The sequence below is a fragment of the Schistocerca americana genome, chromosome 2, assembly GCF_021461395.2.
Source record: "Schistocerca americana isolate TAMUIC-IGC-003095 chromosome 2, iqSchAmer2.1, whole genome shotgun sequence".
Classification (NCBI taxonomy): Eukaryota; Metazoa; Arthropoda; class Insecta; order Orthoptera; family Acrididae; genus Schistocerca; species Schistocerca americana.
In genome coordinates, this window is record NC_060120.1 from 643732573 (window position 1) to 643750330 (window position 17758).

Consider the following 17758-nt stretch of genomic DNA (forward strand, 5'->3'; position numbering starts at 1 on the left):
AAAGCGGCATACTGGCGGGAGAACACGACTTCTGGTCAGATAAGTAGATGCTTTTAAAAACAAAAGCAAGTAGGGCTAATGACAAGTAGGGGTAATGATGAATAAGAAAATAGGAATACCGGTAAGCTACTAAAAATCGCGAACGCATTTAATCTTAGCCAAGAGAGACACGAAGGCAGCACACGCCACTGTAGTATAAATTTATACACTGCCTAGTTAGAAGTATCCGGACAACACTATGTAATGTACCATTGACCACTATACGTTGCGAGAGGCGGACCCGCCGGTACAAAAGGAGGTGGAGAGCACTGTATTGTCAGTAGACAGGCAGTAGCAGAAGACTGGGTCGCTCAGAAAGTTCAGTGATTCCGAACATGGACTAGCTGATGGCTGTCACCTGACTAACAAACCAATCAGGGACATTTTAACCCTTCTTCAGCTGCTCATGTTGACTGTTGGTGGTGTGATTGTGAATAGAAAGAACAACCACAGATAAATCAAGACCTGCCAGAACTCATGTACTGACATGTAGGAACCGTGAAGCCATGCGGAGGGTGACTGTAAAAATTCACAATGTGATCAAAAGTATCGGGACACCAGGGTAAAAATGACTTACAAGTTCGTGGCGCCCTCCATCGCTAATGCTGGAATTCAATATGGTGTTGGCCCACCGTTAGCCTTGATGACAGCCTGCACTCTCGCAGGCATACGTTCAATCAGGTGCTGGAAGGTTTCTTGGGGAATGGCAACACATTCTTCACGGAGTGCTGCACTGAGGAGAGGTATCGATGTCGGTCTGTAAGGCCTGCCACGAAGTCGGCGTTCCAAAACATCCCAAAGGTATTCTATAGTTTTCAGGTCAGGACTCGTGCACGCCAGTCCATTACAGGGATGTTACTGTCGTGTAACCACTCCGCCAACAGGTGCTCGATCGTGTTGAAAGATGCAGTCGCCATCCCCGAATTGCTCTTCAACAGTGGGAAACAAGAAGGTGCTTAAAACATCAATGTAGCCCTGTGCTGTGATTTGCCACGCAAAACAACAAGGGGTGCAAGTCCCCTCCATTAAAAACACGACCACGCCATAACACCACCACCTCCGAATTTTACTGTTGGCACTACACACGCTGTCAGATGACGGGCATTTGCCATATCCACATCCTGCCATCGGATCGCCACATTGTGAATCGTCACTCCACACAACTTTTTTCCACTGTTCAATCTTCCAATCTTTACACCAAGCGAGGCGTCGTTTGGGATTTACCGGCGCCATGTGTGGCTTATGAGCAGCCGCTCAAGCATGAAATCCAAGTTTTCTCACTTCCCGCCGAACTGTCATAGTACTTGCAGTGGATCCTGATGCAGTTTGGAATTCTTGTGTGATGGTCTGGATACATGTCTGCCTATTACACATTATGACCCTCTTCAGAATAGGTCAGTAGATCACATAACTAACGGGGAGATACGCAACCGAGCTTGGGGGAAAAGTAAATCATGGCACAAGCAGGCTAAAAGATGCGACCGATTGATAGGACGCATCCTGAGGTATCAAGGAATAATCAGTTTGTTCACGGAGACAAGGTGAGGGGAGGCGGCAAATTTGTAAAATGCTCGACTACAGTAACCAGGTTTAAAGGGATGTCGGTTGCAGCGTAGCGTGGAGAACAGCAACAATCCAGTCGTCAGGCTGAAGACCACAAGAACGAACAATAGCTCTCAATGAAAGCCTTCGTTTAGTAATAACAATAGATCTTAGGTCTAAAGAATACTTTCATGATTAAATGTTATTTCATTAGAATTAAAACATCAAATAATTTTGTCAGGTACTTTTAAGGAAATTATTGATTCACAAGTTTTATGCTGTGTGGTCGTTCCACATCAGTCTCAGCTGGCTTGGAGCGCGGTATTCCAGCGATTACCTCGTTTATTACGTTTCAGTATGTCTGGACATCGACGTCGAAGGTGCATTTGAATCAGTTTTGGAGCAATTAGGGCAGTCTAATCTGCAAATGAAAGTGTTAATGCGTTGCGATACTATTGTTCTTTGGCGTGAGAGTAGTGATTTCAGCAGCAACCGCACCGATCTTCCGGTACGTGAATTTTTTTCATTTTTTTAAAAGTAGGAATTTACATTTTAGCTACTGCCAGGGAAATTTTATGTCGTGATGCGCTAGCTAATATTACTCAGTCGTAACATACTCATGTCTACAGATCGTGAGAGTTATTCTTAGGCTAACGAAATGCTTGAAACAGTGTAACTGGTTCGTTTGGACACGGCCACATTAGTATACAATTAATTTTTTTTAGGGTCTGATCCTTTCTATGAGCTTTTGAAATCATTATCAGTTTCAAAGTCAAATGCTCTATTCATTAATTTCGTGTAACATTTTATGAACAAGTTGAGAGAAGGAGTGCTGTCAGTGTAGTAGGAAGCTGCATGTTCTCCACTCAGAGTCGATTAACATTGGAAGTGGCGCTGTGTTACTGAAACCATTAGGTACACTATCACACGGTCAAAAGTCTTACCGATGGCAGGAAACGTGGACGTCCGAAGACAACCGGTTTATTATCTTACGTCCAGTACGCTTTGTTAGAGCTGACAAAGCTTGTACGTTCTCAACCAGGATAACTTATCGCATTTGGCAGTTGCGCATTAACTGTGGGAGAGATAGTACACAGCGACAAGCACATAGAGGCCACGTCAGCAGACACTGGGCATCCAAAATTTATAAAGTACGACAGGGACACATAGCTATAGTAATGTCGAATCATTTCAGCTTTGTCGATCTAGATATACTCAAAATTTGGCGCGAGGGAGATTGTTGTTGTTTCGATTGAGACAGAACATGTGCTGCAGTGAGTTAGTTAGAAGGAGCGAAATTGTGGTCATTTGAACTCTCAACCTAGTGGAGGGCGCTGGAGCTAATCTTTTGATGCTGAGGCTTGAACCTGTATGACCAAGTGCAGTAGATGACAAGATACTTGCACTGTAATTTTGAAAATTTACTGACCCTGAAAGTACAGTACAGTTCAGTAGTGTGTTATCTTGCCTTATCACACTCGTCCTCTGATCAGATGAATCTGAGGGAGACACACAGTCGCCACCGCTTTAAGACCGGTTCTCAACAGAGAGCGGTAGCGCGGCACGAGGCAGCGGCTAGCGGTTTCCGCGGAGACGAGGCGGCTCGTGGAGTTGCCGTTCTCACCTGGACGCTGCAGACGCTAGCGGTAGCCCATTACCGACATTGAGGTATGGGGTGTGACCCACAGGAGAGCGCGGTGCATTTTGTTAAGTGTACCATGAATCAATACGAAAGAGAGACGAAGGTGGGTGAAGACATACCAATATTTAATTTTTTTATTAAATATTCTTACACATTATTCATGTTCCCTTATTTCAGATTGGATGAATTACCGTTCACAATTGTTCCCTAATTCATTATATAGTCGATAACATTTAGAAAACCGATCACCCCACAACAAAAACTTGCTATGACTCTCATAACAGCTTTCAGTATTGTAATTTGCAGTTCAAAATGTGTCTCAATTCCTAAGGGACCAATCTGCTTAGGTCATCGGTCGCTAGACTTACACGCTACTTAAACTAACTTACGCTAAGAACAACACACACACCCATGCCCGAGGGAGGACTCGAACCTCCGGCGGGAGGGGCCGCGCAGTCAGTGACATGACGCCTCTAACTGCGCGGCTACTCCACGCGGCTAATTTGCAGTACCTAAATGCAGTTTACTGTAATGATAGTACATGCAATAGGCATTTATTTATGGCTGAAAATGTATGACAGTTCATTCTCAGTAACTGCTATATTAAAATCACACTCGGTGAGTGTTAGTTATTAAAAACAAACAATGAATTAGTATCACAGTAATCAACCCTATCTCTAAACTGCCATTAACATTATCATAGCGAAGATAGACGTAAACCGAACACCCACGTACCGCAATGGTAAAAGTCAACATGCCTACCAACCCCATAGATAGTGAGCTGATTGAAAGAACGTACGACAAGAAAAAAGAAATTATTCATATGGTTAAGAGATAAAAAAATTTAAAAAGTTATGAGAGACTGGAACTCGGTAGCAGAGATAGGAAGAGAAAGTAACAGGAAAACATGGGATCAGGGGAAGGACTGAAAGAGGAAGCCACCTGGGAGAATTTTTGACAGAGCATAATTTAATCTATATTGTTGTGCTCTATCTCTTATTTCTCATTTTCCAATTTGCCAATTTGTAAGAGGGTGTGAACGTTCCACGTACCAATCCTTAGCTTTTCCTCTTTCCTTTTCTTTTTCTTTATCTTTACACTTTCAATTAGCCTCCATGTACTCCCCTCCCGGAGATCTGATTGAGGGGATGTTTTACCTCCGGAATCATTATTTTTCACTTAGAGGGCCATGTCAAGTGGGCCTTGCAAATAGTAATATTTTATTCAGGCGAGGAAAAAAACGGAATGATTGGAGTAGTTATCATGGTAAAGAAGAAGGTAAAAACCATGATAATGAAAGTGGAATACATAAATAGCAGACTGATGATACTGAGGTTGAAAGGCCACAAGAAAGACGTAGTTCTGATACGGGTCTACATGCTAACAAGCCAACACAGCAACGATGACATTGAAGGGTGCTACAGCAGAATTGAATCACTAGTGGAGAGAGAGAAGAAAAAGGCTTGCATAATAGTAATGGGAGATTGGATAGTGGTGGTTGGCGAAGGGAAAGACGGAGATGTGGTTGGAAAGTTTGGATTGGGTAACAGAAACGAAATAGATGCGAGAATGGTCAGATTTTCTAAGGATAACTCATTGGTAGTTGGAAACATTCTTTCTGAAGATCACAAAAGATGATAGTAAACATGGACATCGAATATACAAAACAGCAGATACCAGATCGATTACATATTAATACAGAGTAGATTACGGACATGCATGAGAAACGCCAAGGCTTATCCAGGAGCAGATATTAACTCTGACCACAACTTGGCTGTAGCAAATGTGCAGATTAGATTGAAAAGAATATTGGTAGGTAAAGTGAGAGACAAATTTAGCTTGGATGCTGTAAAGGAAGAAGGAATAACCAAAAAGCTTGAAGAGAAGTTCCGAGACAAGTGAAAAATTAGAAAAAAGACAGGGGGCATAATTGAACAGTGGAACCAGTTGAGAGACGCCCTGAAAGCAACCAGTAAAAATGTCGTTGGTCTGGTGAAGTGCAAGCGGAGAAGGAAAAAGTCGGTTACTGATGACATGATCTTGAAGATGGCAGAAAGGAGAAAATGGAAAAACGCACAAACTGATGAAGGAAAAGGTAATACAGAAGACTTAACAATGAGCTGGGAAGAGTAACTGGTCAGGCCATGGAAAAATGGACGAGAAAAATCTACTCAGAAACTGAGACACTGGAGAAAGAGGGCAAGTATGAAAAGATGTATCGAGTAGCCAAGGAAGTAGTATTTCAGGGAAGGAAGAACATGACAAATATGGAGACAGAAAGGAAAGATGGAACTCTTAAGTGACTCACACGCTGTTCAGATGGAAAGAATATATTGGAACTCTATGAAGCGGATCAAAGACCTTCCGATCTGCAGATTGAAAAGAAAAAATCAGTAAATGAAGATGAAAAAAGAGATTTTATTCTAGGTTCAGAGGTAAATGAGGCACCGGGAGACCTTAAAAACAACAAAAACTGTGGTGTAGATGACATTCCGACGGAAATCTTAAAGAGTTTAAAAGAAACAGGCGAAAATGAGTTGACCTCTCTTGGCAACTACATCTATGACAAAGAGGCATCGCCAGAAGACTTTCTCGTAAGTATAATAGTCCCAATCCCAAAGACTAATAATCCCAAAGAGTGTGAAGACCACAGGACAATAGGCTTAATATTGCAGGCAGCAAAAGTAGTTCCTCGAATTATGGATAGGAGGCTATATGGAACACTGGAAGAAACACTGGCCGAAGAACAATATGGTTTAAGAAGGGGAGAGGGAGCATGAGATGCCATTGGACTTCTAAGAACCATCGACGAAAGATACACAGAAAAGGGCAAAGAAGTGTATGCTGTTTTCATACACCTCGAAAAGGCCTAGGATAGAGTGCAGTAGGATAAGCTGTTAAATATCTTGAAAAAGAAGGGAATAAAGTGGAAGGAGAGTAGATTGATCGAAAATCTGTACCTGAATCAGAAAGCTCCGGTACAAATAGGTAATGAGATCTCTGAAGACAACAAGATTGGGATAGGTGTTAGACAGGGCTGTTGTCTCTCGCCGATCCTATTTAACATCTATCTGGATGAAGTACTGGAAAGCTGTTTGGACGGGACAAGAGGCGTCAGGATAAGTGGGCGGAAAATTGAATGTACTCGTATAAGATTTGCAGATGACATGGCGATCCTTGCAGAAAATCAAGAGGCGCTGACTCAAATTCTAAGTGACCTTAATTAAGCCGGTGCAGCATATGGCATGAAAAATTAATAAAAAGAAAACCAAAAGCATGATCATAGGCGTCTGTAGCTCGTGGTCTAGTTGCTAGCGTTGCTGCCTCTGGATCACAGTGTCCTGGGTTCGTTTCCCGGCCGGCTTGGGGATTTTCTCTGCCCGGGGACTGGATGTTTGTGTTGTACTCATCATTTCAGCATCGTCATTCGTGGCAGTGGCTAGATTGGCTTGCGAAAAAATTGGACTGTGTAAAAATTGGGACTTTGTATGGGCGCTGATGACCGCGCAGTTGAGCGCCCCATAAACCAAACATCATAATAGTCATAGACCTAAAGAAAAGAAAAGTGAAAATTAAGTTGGGGTCAGAAATCATAGAACAGGTAAAAGCATTCAAGTATTTGGGAAGTTGGATTAAAGAAGACATGGATTGCCAACAAGATATCAAAGTGAGAATGGCTCTGGCGAAAGAGGTATTTCAAAAGCAGAGAAGACTCCTAACTAGTTGTCTAAACAAAGAATTAAGGAAGCGACTGGTTAAGTGCTTAATATGGAGCGTGGCCTTGTATGGAGTAGAAACGTGGACTTTGAGGACGCAGGATGAGAAGAGAATTGAAGCTTGAGAAATGTGGCTATAGCGGAGAATAGAGAAGATCAGCTGGATTGATAAAGTCAGGAATGAAGAAATACTGAGGGGGATTGGAGAAGAACGGAGGATGCTGCTGACGGCGAAGAACAGGAAACTAAACTGAATAGGGCACAATCTAAGAAGAGATTGCCTTCTAGTAGAGGCAACTGAAGGTTTTGTTCCGGGAAAGAGAGGGAAGGGCAGAAGGAAGGTTCCAGATCCTGGATGATGTCAGCAGGCCACAGGGAGGGTACCAAAGAATGAAGAGGAACGCAGAAGACAGAGAAGCATGGAGGGCTATGCGGTCAAAACCTGACGCAAGGCAGACAACCCGTTGATGATGATAATTTAACCATTGCTAACACTTTGCTTAGGAGTCATAAAAGAAGGATGCATATGTGGAACAGAGTTTTCGAAACTAGATTTTAAATTGTGAGACTTTTCCAGGTGCAGATGCAAACTGACGATAATTTATTGGTTATGAACAATAGATTACAACGAACGAAAAAGGTAGCAAGTTAAAGTGATGGAACCTGATTAAGTTAAGGTTCAGAGTTTGTTGATAATCTTAAAGGGATCATTAGGCGGTGACTGACTGCAACAGAGGAATAAATTCACTACAAGAAGAGTGGCCACTTTTGGGAGAAGAAATATTGAAGGCTGTAGAGGATAAAATATTTTTTATATAAAAGTTAGTTCCAACCTTTTAATGTTAATTCTCTAGCTCGTAGATTTGACCTGAAGATAATGTCAAGGAGATACAAGTAACCCGGAGCAATAATAAAAAAAGTGAGCAAGAGATGACTGTATTATTGGGTCAAACATGCTCGCAGACCAGCTAAATGTCATTTTGTATATAGTACTGTCATCAATGTAATTTGGCACCTATGACATTAAATCAGACATGCTGATGTAACAGCAGATTATCTTCCTTAGCTAGATGTGTGCCTCCACTCGTCAATTCTACAGAACTTTGGAGCTACCCCGTTTGGAAAACACCTGTAGCCACTGCTGTAGCCAGCTGCTCCAAGCACAGAATGACTCACCATACCGATGCTCCAGCCATGTATGTTCCTGAGGTAGGTGGGTGCCTGTGTCAGCAGGGTGGACAGCACCCAGAAGCTGCCCCACTTGGCCAACACCAGCAGCCACACCTGGCGCGAGGTCAGGATGCGTTTCCAGGGAGTTGCTGGCTGCAACGATATGTAGTTTGTTGCTCTCGACTGGTAAATCTCCGTTTCCTGGGTCACATTAAAGCGATGAAAGAACGCAAGCCATCAACAAAGAAGTTATCATGAAGCAATGTCTCTCATAGCCACTCCATGTCAAAAGATTTTAGTTCAATCCATTTTAATAAATTTATTTAAGAGTTAGGCTTCCAAAAGCCTCCCCATATACACTCACCAACTCCTTCAGCATTTCCAACTACTTGGAAAATGTGCTAAACAATTCTTCCTGGGAAATGTCAGTCAACTCACCAATGTACGACACAGTAGTTTCTTTATTCGGAGGGCGTTTCCGCCCTGTGAGCGCTTATTCGCTACTGGGGAACAAGAAGAAATCCCAGGGTGCCAGTTCAGATAAATAAGCACACTGGACAGAAAAATAGTGACCCACAGCAGACATCTCGATGATACCATGTAGCACTCGCTCTGGCCTTGATAATCGCCTCAGTTCGGAGAGTAAGAGGTCAACAAGTTTTTTGAGGTGTGCCATATCCAAATGTACCCACTTACGGATGTTTAGATTCAGTACAGCTACTTCCCACATTTCAAACGCTGTTACAAATAGTAATAGACATTTTCCACGGATTACAGTCGGGTGATTTAGTGGCCCAGTCGTGATACAATAGAGAGACCCAGTGTTCTTCAAACCAGGTAGGTATGACAGCAACCCAGAGAAAATGACTTATCATGTTGGAACATAGGAGTGTCAACAGCAGCCGGCCGAAGTGGCCGTGCGGTTAAAGGCGCTGCAGTCTGGAACCGCAAGACCGCTACGGTCGCAGGTTCGAATCCTGCCTCGGGCATGGATGTTTGTGATGTCCTTAGGTTAGTTAGGTTTACCTAGTTCTAAGTTCTAGGGGACTAATGACCTCAGCAGTTGAGTCCCATAGTGCTCAGAGCCATTTGAACCATTTTTTTTGTCAACAGCAATAGCAATCTACGTCCGCATCAGTAGTTGGACAAAGCCACCACCAAATTGTTGGCTGCATTGTTGCCAAATTTATTCAAGATGACAGATCCAAGACTGCACTGATAGGTATGGCAACATTGCAATGACGTCATGGTGAGAAGTTCAAATTTTGGCAGGGAGAAAAGATCACTTGAGCTACAACCACTAACTAAGAAATTGGTGGGAAAAGAGGTCACTTGGGCTACGTCCATTAACCAAAGACATTCGACCGCCACTTCTTCTTTGGAATTGGCGGGAAAAGGACTCAGCCTGTGCTGGGCTGCTGGATAGGATGGACGTAAGTATTTTGCATGCAATCTTTATTTAAACAATTTGAGTTGTCATAGGCAGTAGCTCAATCCAGTGTGTTCACCATTAGGTCCGGAGTCCAACTGACCTAGTACACAGTACTGCAACCAGAGTGCTCTATGGTCCCACGGTGGTCTCGGGAAAAATGGCGGGAAAAGGACTCAGCCTGTGCTGGGCTGCTGGAGAGAGGAAGGTGTGTACTTCATTTATTTTGGAGCAATTTATTTAGGGAGGGATTTCACATAGTTTATTTATCACACTAATACAAAACACTCACTCTGACGTGCTTGGGATCACAATACACAGCCTACAGGCCTGCAAACTACTCGTAAGTCACCGAAATAATGCAGTACACTGATATACAGACACGCAAACAACTTGTAAATTGTCAAAATAATGCTTGTAAAACACTGCGCAACCATGCCCACTAATTATGAACTGTCGAAATAATGCATTGGTCAGCCCACAGGTATGATCACAAAATAATGCAACAGACACGTCCACTACTCATGAAATTGTCAAAAAATAATGCATGTTTAATGCTCTGCCAACACATTCACAATGCTTAAGCAGCTGAAAATAATACACTGTACAAACACTCATCACATGTAAAAAACACTTTCGAACTATCAGCAAGAAATTCGACCATGACATATCAACGAACCATTCCTTACACAGCTCCAAGACGTGCACAATAGACAGCGCTCACGCCAGTCTCATAATACGCGAGACACGTCTGGGCTGCTCGCATGTGTTTGCTGTTCCTGGCGCGATACCTTTCTACCTGCTGTACAGCAAAGACCTAATTACCGAGTGACTCACCATCGTAGGTGCAGATAAAAGATTGTCAGTGTTATACTGACATCAAAGGTCTATGTAAATAAGAGCCAAGTCCCCCCTCTGGATGTGCTGTAGAACTCTGTTGCAATGCTTCCCAGAATATCACAGGGTACATTCTCCCTAGCGATCCTAACAGGACATGCAAGACCTCTATGGCCACATACGTGTTTACCCAGCCACCAGTCCAGCATCAAGTGAGAGGTGTCTGAGCAGCGACTCATCTATGCTGGCGCAAGTAAAAGGCTGTCAGTGTTATACTGCTGTCACATGTCTATGTAAATAAGAGCCAAGTCTACCTTTAGGATATCGTAAAGTACTGCAGATGTAGTTAACAGTTGCTTTTGTAGGAGCTTTCGTGATGTCTCAGCTAGTCTGCATGGAAATTCTTGTCCTAACAGGACCTGCTTACAAAAATAGCCCAGAATAACACCGAATGTGTTCCTCCTGATGGTCCTAACATGGCACCCCATCCATCATCTTTTACACTTCCTGGAGATCTTTAAGTCCTGGTTTTGACAAACATCTTCGAAATGCAAATGTTCTCACTGCAATGGAGAGGCCACAGCACAAAGGATGTCTTGTGAATGAATGGTGCATTCTGATTGGCTCCTACTGAATTCACCCACCAAATTACTGATGCTGCTGGTGTGGAAGCACTGTCCACCTTTTTTTTTTCTGCAGATGAGACTTTCAGCAGCAATACTGTTTTGTACAGATTGCCATATTGACCTGACAATTAAACCCTGCAAAAGTGCCCTACAGCTTGTGAAATACAGAAAGACACTTGCTCAGTTACACCACTCTGCCACTGAGGAAAGAAGCTTGAATATTACAGCGTGAAACAGATCTCCAACCTGGCAATATATTACCACATAGCCCGCATCTCGTGGTCGTGCGGTAGCGTTCTCGCTTCCCACGCCCGGGTTCCCGGGTTCGATTCCCGGCGGGGTCAGGGATTTTCTCTGCCTCGTGATGGCTGGGTGTTGTGTGCTGTCCTTAGGTTAGTTAGGTTTAAGTAGTTCTAAGTTCTAGGGGACTTATGACCACAGCAGTTGAGTCCCATAGTGCTCAGAGCCATTTGAACCATTTATTACCGCATACCGTGTCAATGTAGTAAACATACAATTCGTATCCTGCGCCATCAAAATCGCCCCTTTTGCATCATGCATGTAGCTATCGACCGCCAGATACTCGTACATATACCGCGAAGACAGGCAGCATAAGCACATGCACTAGATATTTCCCATGAGGTATGGTGGTTATTAACCATAGCTAATGATTATAAGTCATCTGACCCCGATGCATGACCAGAGTGCCCTCAGTGCACCAAAGTCACTCTCCGAACTGTTGTACAAAGTCAGGGTCGGTTCTCCTCAGCACAGTGGCAGCACAGTTTCTGGCCCCGACCTGCTTTGCTTACTTGCTTTCTCCACCCATCTCCAGACTCTGGGATCACATGAACATGTGCAATTCCACATGGTTTGCTAAAATATCATACCATTTTCGCGATACTTATCGATATCAAGCACATCCAATATCGCTTGCATAGCAGTATCACTTTTGCAGTATGATTCCGAAGATATAGACAGGAAATTATTTCTATAGAAACTCGAAACCTTAGTGAGGTGGAGTGTGTGTAAGCCACTGAGTAACTAGAAATTGATCTCATCTGCGAAGGCCTTTACGTGAAACCTCGAAAAAAAAAAGAACAAAACTGATATTTTAACTCGCAAATACTGATGTCGGTGATATAACAGATTCCAAATCATGCTTATAATTTACAAAGTTCTTCACCTGCTAGATCCACACACCACAATCAATGTTCTCTCAACCTAATGAAGACAGGAAATCTGCAGAAGCAGTCAACCAGACAATTTATATGGGAGGGAATAATGGTCCAGCACAAACACACATCCATAATGAATCTTCTCAAATATCCACGCGATCACGAAGGCTGTCCAGAATGGTTCAAATGGCTCTGAGCAGTATGCAACTTAACTTCTGAGATCATCAGTCGCCTAGAACTTAGAACTAATTAAACCTAACTAACCTAAGGACATCACATACATCCACGCTCGAGGCAGGATTCGAACCTGCGACCGTAGCGGTCACTCAGTTCCACACTGTAGCGCCTAGAACCGCACGGCCACTCCGGCCGGCAAGGCTGTCCACCACACAATGAGTGTTAGTTCGCTATTCGACCGTCTAGAGGACGACATGATTACGTCAGGTACATTCCTGCATCCCAAGAAATAATTTCCTGTCTATATCTTCGGAATCTTACTGCACAAGCGATACCACTATGTAAGCGATATTACATGTGCTTTGTATCGATAAGTATCGCGAAAATGGTATGATATTTTGGCAAACCATGTTCATGTGATCCCAGAGTCTGCAGATGGGTGAAGAAATCAAGTAAGCAAAGCAGGTCGGGGCCAGAAACTGTGCTGCCACTGTGCTGAGGGGAACCGACACTGACTTTGTGCAACAGTTCAGAGAGTGACTCTGGTGCACTGAGGGCACTCTGGTCATGCATCGGGGTCAGATGACTTGTAATCGTTAGCTGTGGTTAATAACCACCGTACCTTGTGGGAAATATCTAGTGCATGTGCTTATGCTGCCTGTCTTCGCAGTATATGTAAGAGTATCTGGCGGTCGATAGCTATATGCATGATGCAAAACGGGCGATTTTGATGGCACAGGATACGAATTGTATGTTTACTACATTGACACGGTATGCGGTAATATATTGCCAGGTTGGAGATCGGTTTCACGCTGTAATATTCAAGCTTCTTTCCTCAGTGGCAGAGTGGTGTAACTGAGCAAGTGTCTTTCTGTATTTCACAACCTGTAGAGCACTTTTGCAGGGTTTAATTGTCAGTGCAATATGAGGATCTGTACAAAACAGTATTGTCACTAAAAGTCTCATCTGCAGAAAAAAAGGGCAGACAGTGCCTCCACACCAGCAGCATCAGTAATTTGCTCGGTGAATTCAGTAGGAGCCAATCAGAATGCGCCATTCATTCACAAGACATCCTTTGTGCTGGGGTATAGGAGCCTCTATATAGCAGTGAGAACGTTTGCATTTTGAAGATGTTTGTCAAAAGCAGGACTTAACGATCTCCAGGAAGGGTAACACATCTTTTATCTGCACCTATGATGGTGAGTCGCTCGGCAATTAGGTCTTCACTGGACCACAGGTAGATAGGTATCGCACTAGAAATGGTAAATGCGTGTGCGTGGCCCAGAGATGTCCCACGTATGGGACCGGCGTGAGCACGCCGTCCAGCGTTCGCGCCTTCGAGTTGTGTAGGGAATAGGTCATTGATATGTCACAGTCGAAATTCATACCGATAGTTCAAAAGAATTTTATATGTGCAATGAGTGTTTGTGCAGGGCATTATTTCAGGCTGTTTAAGCATTGTGAGCCTGTTGGCAGAGTGTTAAATATGCATAATTTTTTTTCAATTTCATGAGTAGTGGACGTGTTTGTTGCATTGGTTTATGATCATATCTGTGGGCTGTGCAAAATGCATTATTTCGACAGTTTATAATTCGTGATCATGTTTGCATAGCGTTTTGCAAGCATTTTTATGCCAGTTTACGAGTTGTCTGTGTGTCTGTATATCAGTGTACTGCATTATTTTGGTGGCTTACGAGAAATTTTCAGGTCTGTAGGCTGTGCATCGTGACCCCAAGCACGTCAGATCGAGTGTTTTATATCAGTATAATAAACTATGTGAAATCCATCCCTAAATAAATTGTCCAGAGATAAAGTACACTCCTTCCTCTCTACAGCAGCCCACCACAGGCTGAGTCCTTTTCCCGCCAATTCCAAGGAAGAGGTGGCCATCGGATGACTTAGCTTAGTGGAGGTAGCCCAAGTGACCTTTTTTTCCCCGCCAAAATTTTATTTTCCCACCATTTTCTGGGGGAGCAGATGGAGGACTGGAGGAGATGGAGTTAGGCTAGTTTAGGTCACCCAAATGTCCTAGTTTCCTACCAGAATTTTAATTTCCCACCATGATGTCATTGTGACATTGCCATATCTATCTACGCCATCTTGGATCCGCCATCTTGAACAAATTTGGCAACAATGCAACATGGGGTGGTGGCAGCTTTGTCCCACTACTTACATCTACATAGATACTCCACAAGCCACTGTACAGAGCATGACAAAGGGTATCCACAGCATTGCAAGTCATTTCTGTTCCTGTTCCACTCGCAAATAGAGCGAAGGAAAAACTATAGTCTATATGCCTTCATTTGAGCCCTAGTTTCTCGAATCTTATATTCATGGTCCTTACTCGCAATGTATGCTGGTGGCAATAGACTCGTTCACCAGTGAGCTTCAAATGCCTATTCTCTAAATTTTCTGAATAGTTATTCTTGGAAAGAACGTCACCCCCTGCAGGGGTTTCCATTTGAATTCCTGAAGCATCTCCATAACACTTACATGTTGTTTGAACCTACCGGGAAAAATTATAGTAGCCCACCTCTTCCTTCAGTCTCGCCTGGTATGGATCCCAAACACTCGAGCAGTATTCAAGAGTAGGTCGCACCATGTCTTATATGTGGTCTTCTTTACAGATGGAGCACACTTTCCTAAAATTCTGCCAGTAAACCGAAGTCGACCATTCGCCTTCCCTACCACATTCTCGGTCCACCTCATATCGTTTTCCGATGCTATGCCCAGATATTTAAATGACTTGACTGTATCAAGCAGGATACTAGTAATACTGTAACTGTACATTACAGGTTTGTTCTTCCTACTCATCCTCATTAACTTCCATCTTTCCACATTTAGGCCTATCTGCCATCATCACACCAACTAGAAATTTTGCCTAAGTCGTCTTGTATCTTCCTACAGTCACTCAACTTCGACAACTTACCGTACACCACGGCATCATTAGCAAACAACTGCAGGTTGCTGCCCGCCGTGTCCACCAAATTATTTATGTATATAGAGAACAACAGCGGTCCTACCACACTTCCCTGGGGCGCTCCTGACGATACTTTTGTCTTTGCTGAGCATTCGTCGTCGAGGACAACATCCTGGGTTCTCTTAAGACGTTTTAGAGCCACTCACATATCTGTGACTTATTCCATAGGCCCCTGCCTCCGTTAACATCCTGCAATGGGGCACCATGTCAAATGCTTTCCGGTAAGCTAGAAGTTCTGCCTGTTGCCCTTTTTTCATCCAGTGGTATCAGGTTTTAGGGGTTAAAGTTATCGACCGTGGTCCGTACTAGTATCGCTGGACCCGCGAGTCACGACTAGCGTCGCTCCGCGGCTTGCAACAAGTCTCTAGCTTGCGCTCGGTGACTCTTGCTCGGGACGTCAAGCAGGAAAGTAGAATAGCCTTCAGCTGATAGGAAGCAACCTCTAACAAGGCGTTTAGTTAAAGTATGACTTTGTGATGCCTCTATAGCTCTCTGTTTGTAATCAGTTTCCTCCTTACCATGAAGACTCCTGTACCACCAGTTAAGTACAATATATTATTTTTTACCAACGACTTCTACCAATTATTTTAGTCGTTGTAGACCAAGACCATGCAGCCAGCTCCTTATCGACTTCACTGACAAACCTGCTGTATATGCAAAGAAGAGATTTGTGTGTTTCTATTTAGTCATTCACATTGGAGACTGTAACCTCCCCCCTCACTTATCGAGCTTAATGACAGTGAAAAATTAAACCGCGTGTACCTAATGGAAATTTGGGAAAAGCAATCGTCACCGAAGTTAATCTATCGGTAAAGAGGGAGGAAAGGGTTACATCTTAATGAAAGGAAAAATGCAAATGAAACTGGTGGAAATTAATTTTGAAAAGGGATAAAGTTAATAAAGAAAGTAAATGTGCGGCCGTTACGTTAACAATTAACTAGCGGTAATTAGATATTTGAGATTTGGAGGAAATCACGGTCGCCAGTCCTAAGGACAATTACTATAGTAACTGAAAAAGAAAGGTTATTACACATATAATTAACACTAGAAGCGTGGCAACTGAAGGTTGACACGTGTAGTGTGAAAACTGAAAGTTTGTCAGAAGTAATAAATTTCGCTACACTCTGACTTAATTTAGCAAAAGAATTAATAAAACCGGAAAATCGAAAATTAATTTAGTGACTGAAGTTAATAGTGAGCTTTCTTTCTGAAGCACATCGAAATCCAGTAAAATACGGTTAGTCGTGGAATACCTCAACAATCATTTCAAAAGCAACTTGACTCTACGCAATTTAGAAACAAGATATTTAACTTTGAACTTGAATTAAATGATTCTGAACTATTAACAATAGTAAAATTTAGTACGTACCAAGCTGAGCCGCAGTCACAGGTAAGCTAAAATATGCTAACAAAACTCGCACTCTAAATTTGTGCTCGTGTAACCTAAATATTGTAGCCAGCTACTGAACTTTGAAATTAAAGCAGTGAAATCTAATTATATTATTTTAATGCTGGCGTTTGAATTTCAACGACACTCGGGTTCATTTCGGAAAAGGAAGGGACCCTGCTTGGCAATGCAATTGGGACAATGAGCAACAAAGGTTCATGCTAAGTTGCTGTAATTTTGCGAGGCAAACGGAACAATTTGAAAAGCTGAGGTCTGCCATACAGTTCTGAAACTTTACGTGCTTTTAGTCTTCCTTGTTGGTTGATTGAAGGTTTGAAGCCATCGATCGAGGAGGTGGCGACAGTCACTCATTGTCAGCCGTCGCTGTTGCAGAAGCTGGATGTTGGCGCGCCTTCTTCTCGACACGGTCACCAGGCGAAACGGGCTCTTGATGTGCGCCAGCTAATGCTTCCCGTCCGCGACACCATGTCAGAAACTATCATCGCTAGTCGAGCGCAATTACATGCTGCCAAACCCCGAAAGCGCGGCAACTCGCGGGAGCGTCACACAACACCTGCTCCACTCGCTACTCCCGCCAGACTCTGACTGCTCCGCCCGCGCTTCACGCGGCAGAGTTCACACTACCAAAGATCCTACACACTTTGATTCGTCACACGACCTATCGACGTAATCGTTCGATAGCAGTTTTCCCTAGGCAAGACCCAGCGTAAAAATACAAATAATATTTACGAAACAAACCAATTATACATCAACATAAGTGCATAAATATATATATATACAAACAGTAAAACAATTACAATATATAAAGAGACAGAAATGTCATATCTTGAGGTAACAAAACAAAGAAAAAAATAGTACAATAGATGGAAATAGGAGGATATGCATTTCCGGCGTTACACGTGCCCCACATTGTCTGAGGATGTTCGTGTAACGTAAACAGACTCAGAAAATGTCCCAAAAAAGAAACAGCGGAAATGCATATGGTGAAAACATCAACAAAATTTAGCATTCGTC

The 17758-nt window shown here is 43.1% G+C and overlaps 1 protein-coding gene across 1 annotated transcript in view; it reads right to left on the reverse strand.

Moving 5' to 3' along the window:
- LOC124594265 (vesicular glutamate transporter 2-like) overlaps window positions 1-17758 on the reverse strand; it is a 169934-nt gene that overhangs the window by 68917 nt on the left and 83259 nt on the right. The window contains exon 7 of the mRNA XM_047132628.1: window positions 8116-8262. Coding sequence (XP_046988584.1) covers window positions 8116-8262 — 147 coding nt within the window. The remainder of the gene's footprint in view (window positions 1-8115; window positions 8263-17758) is intronic.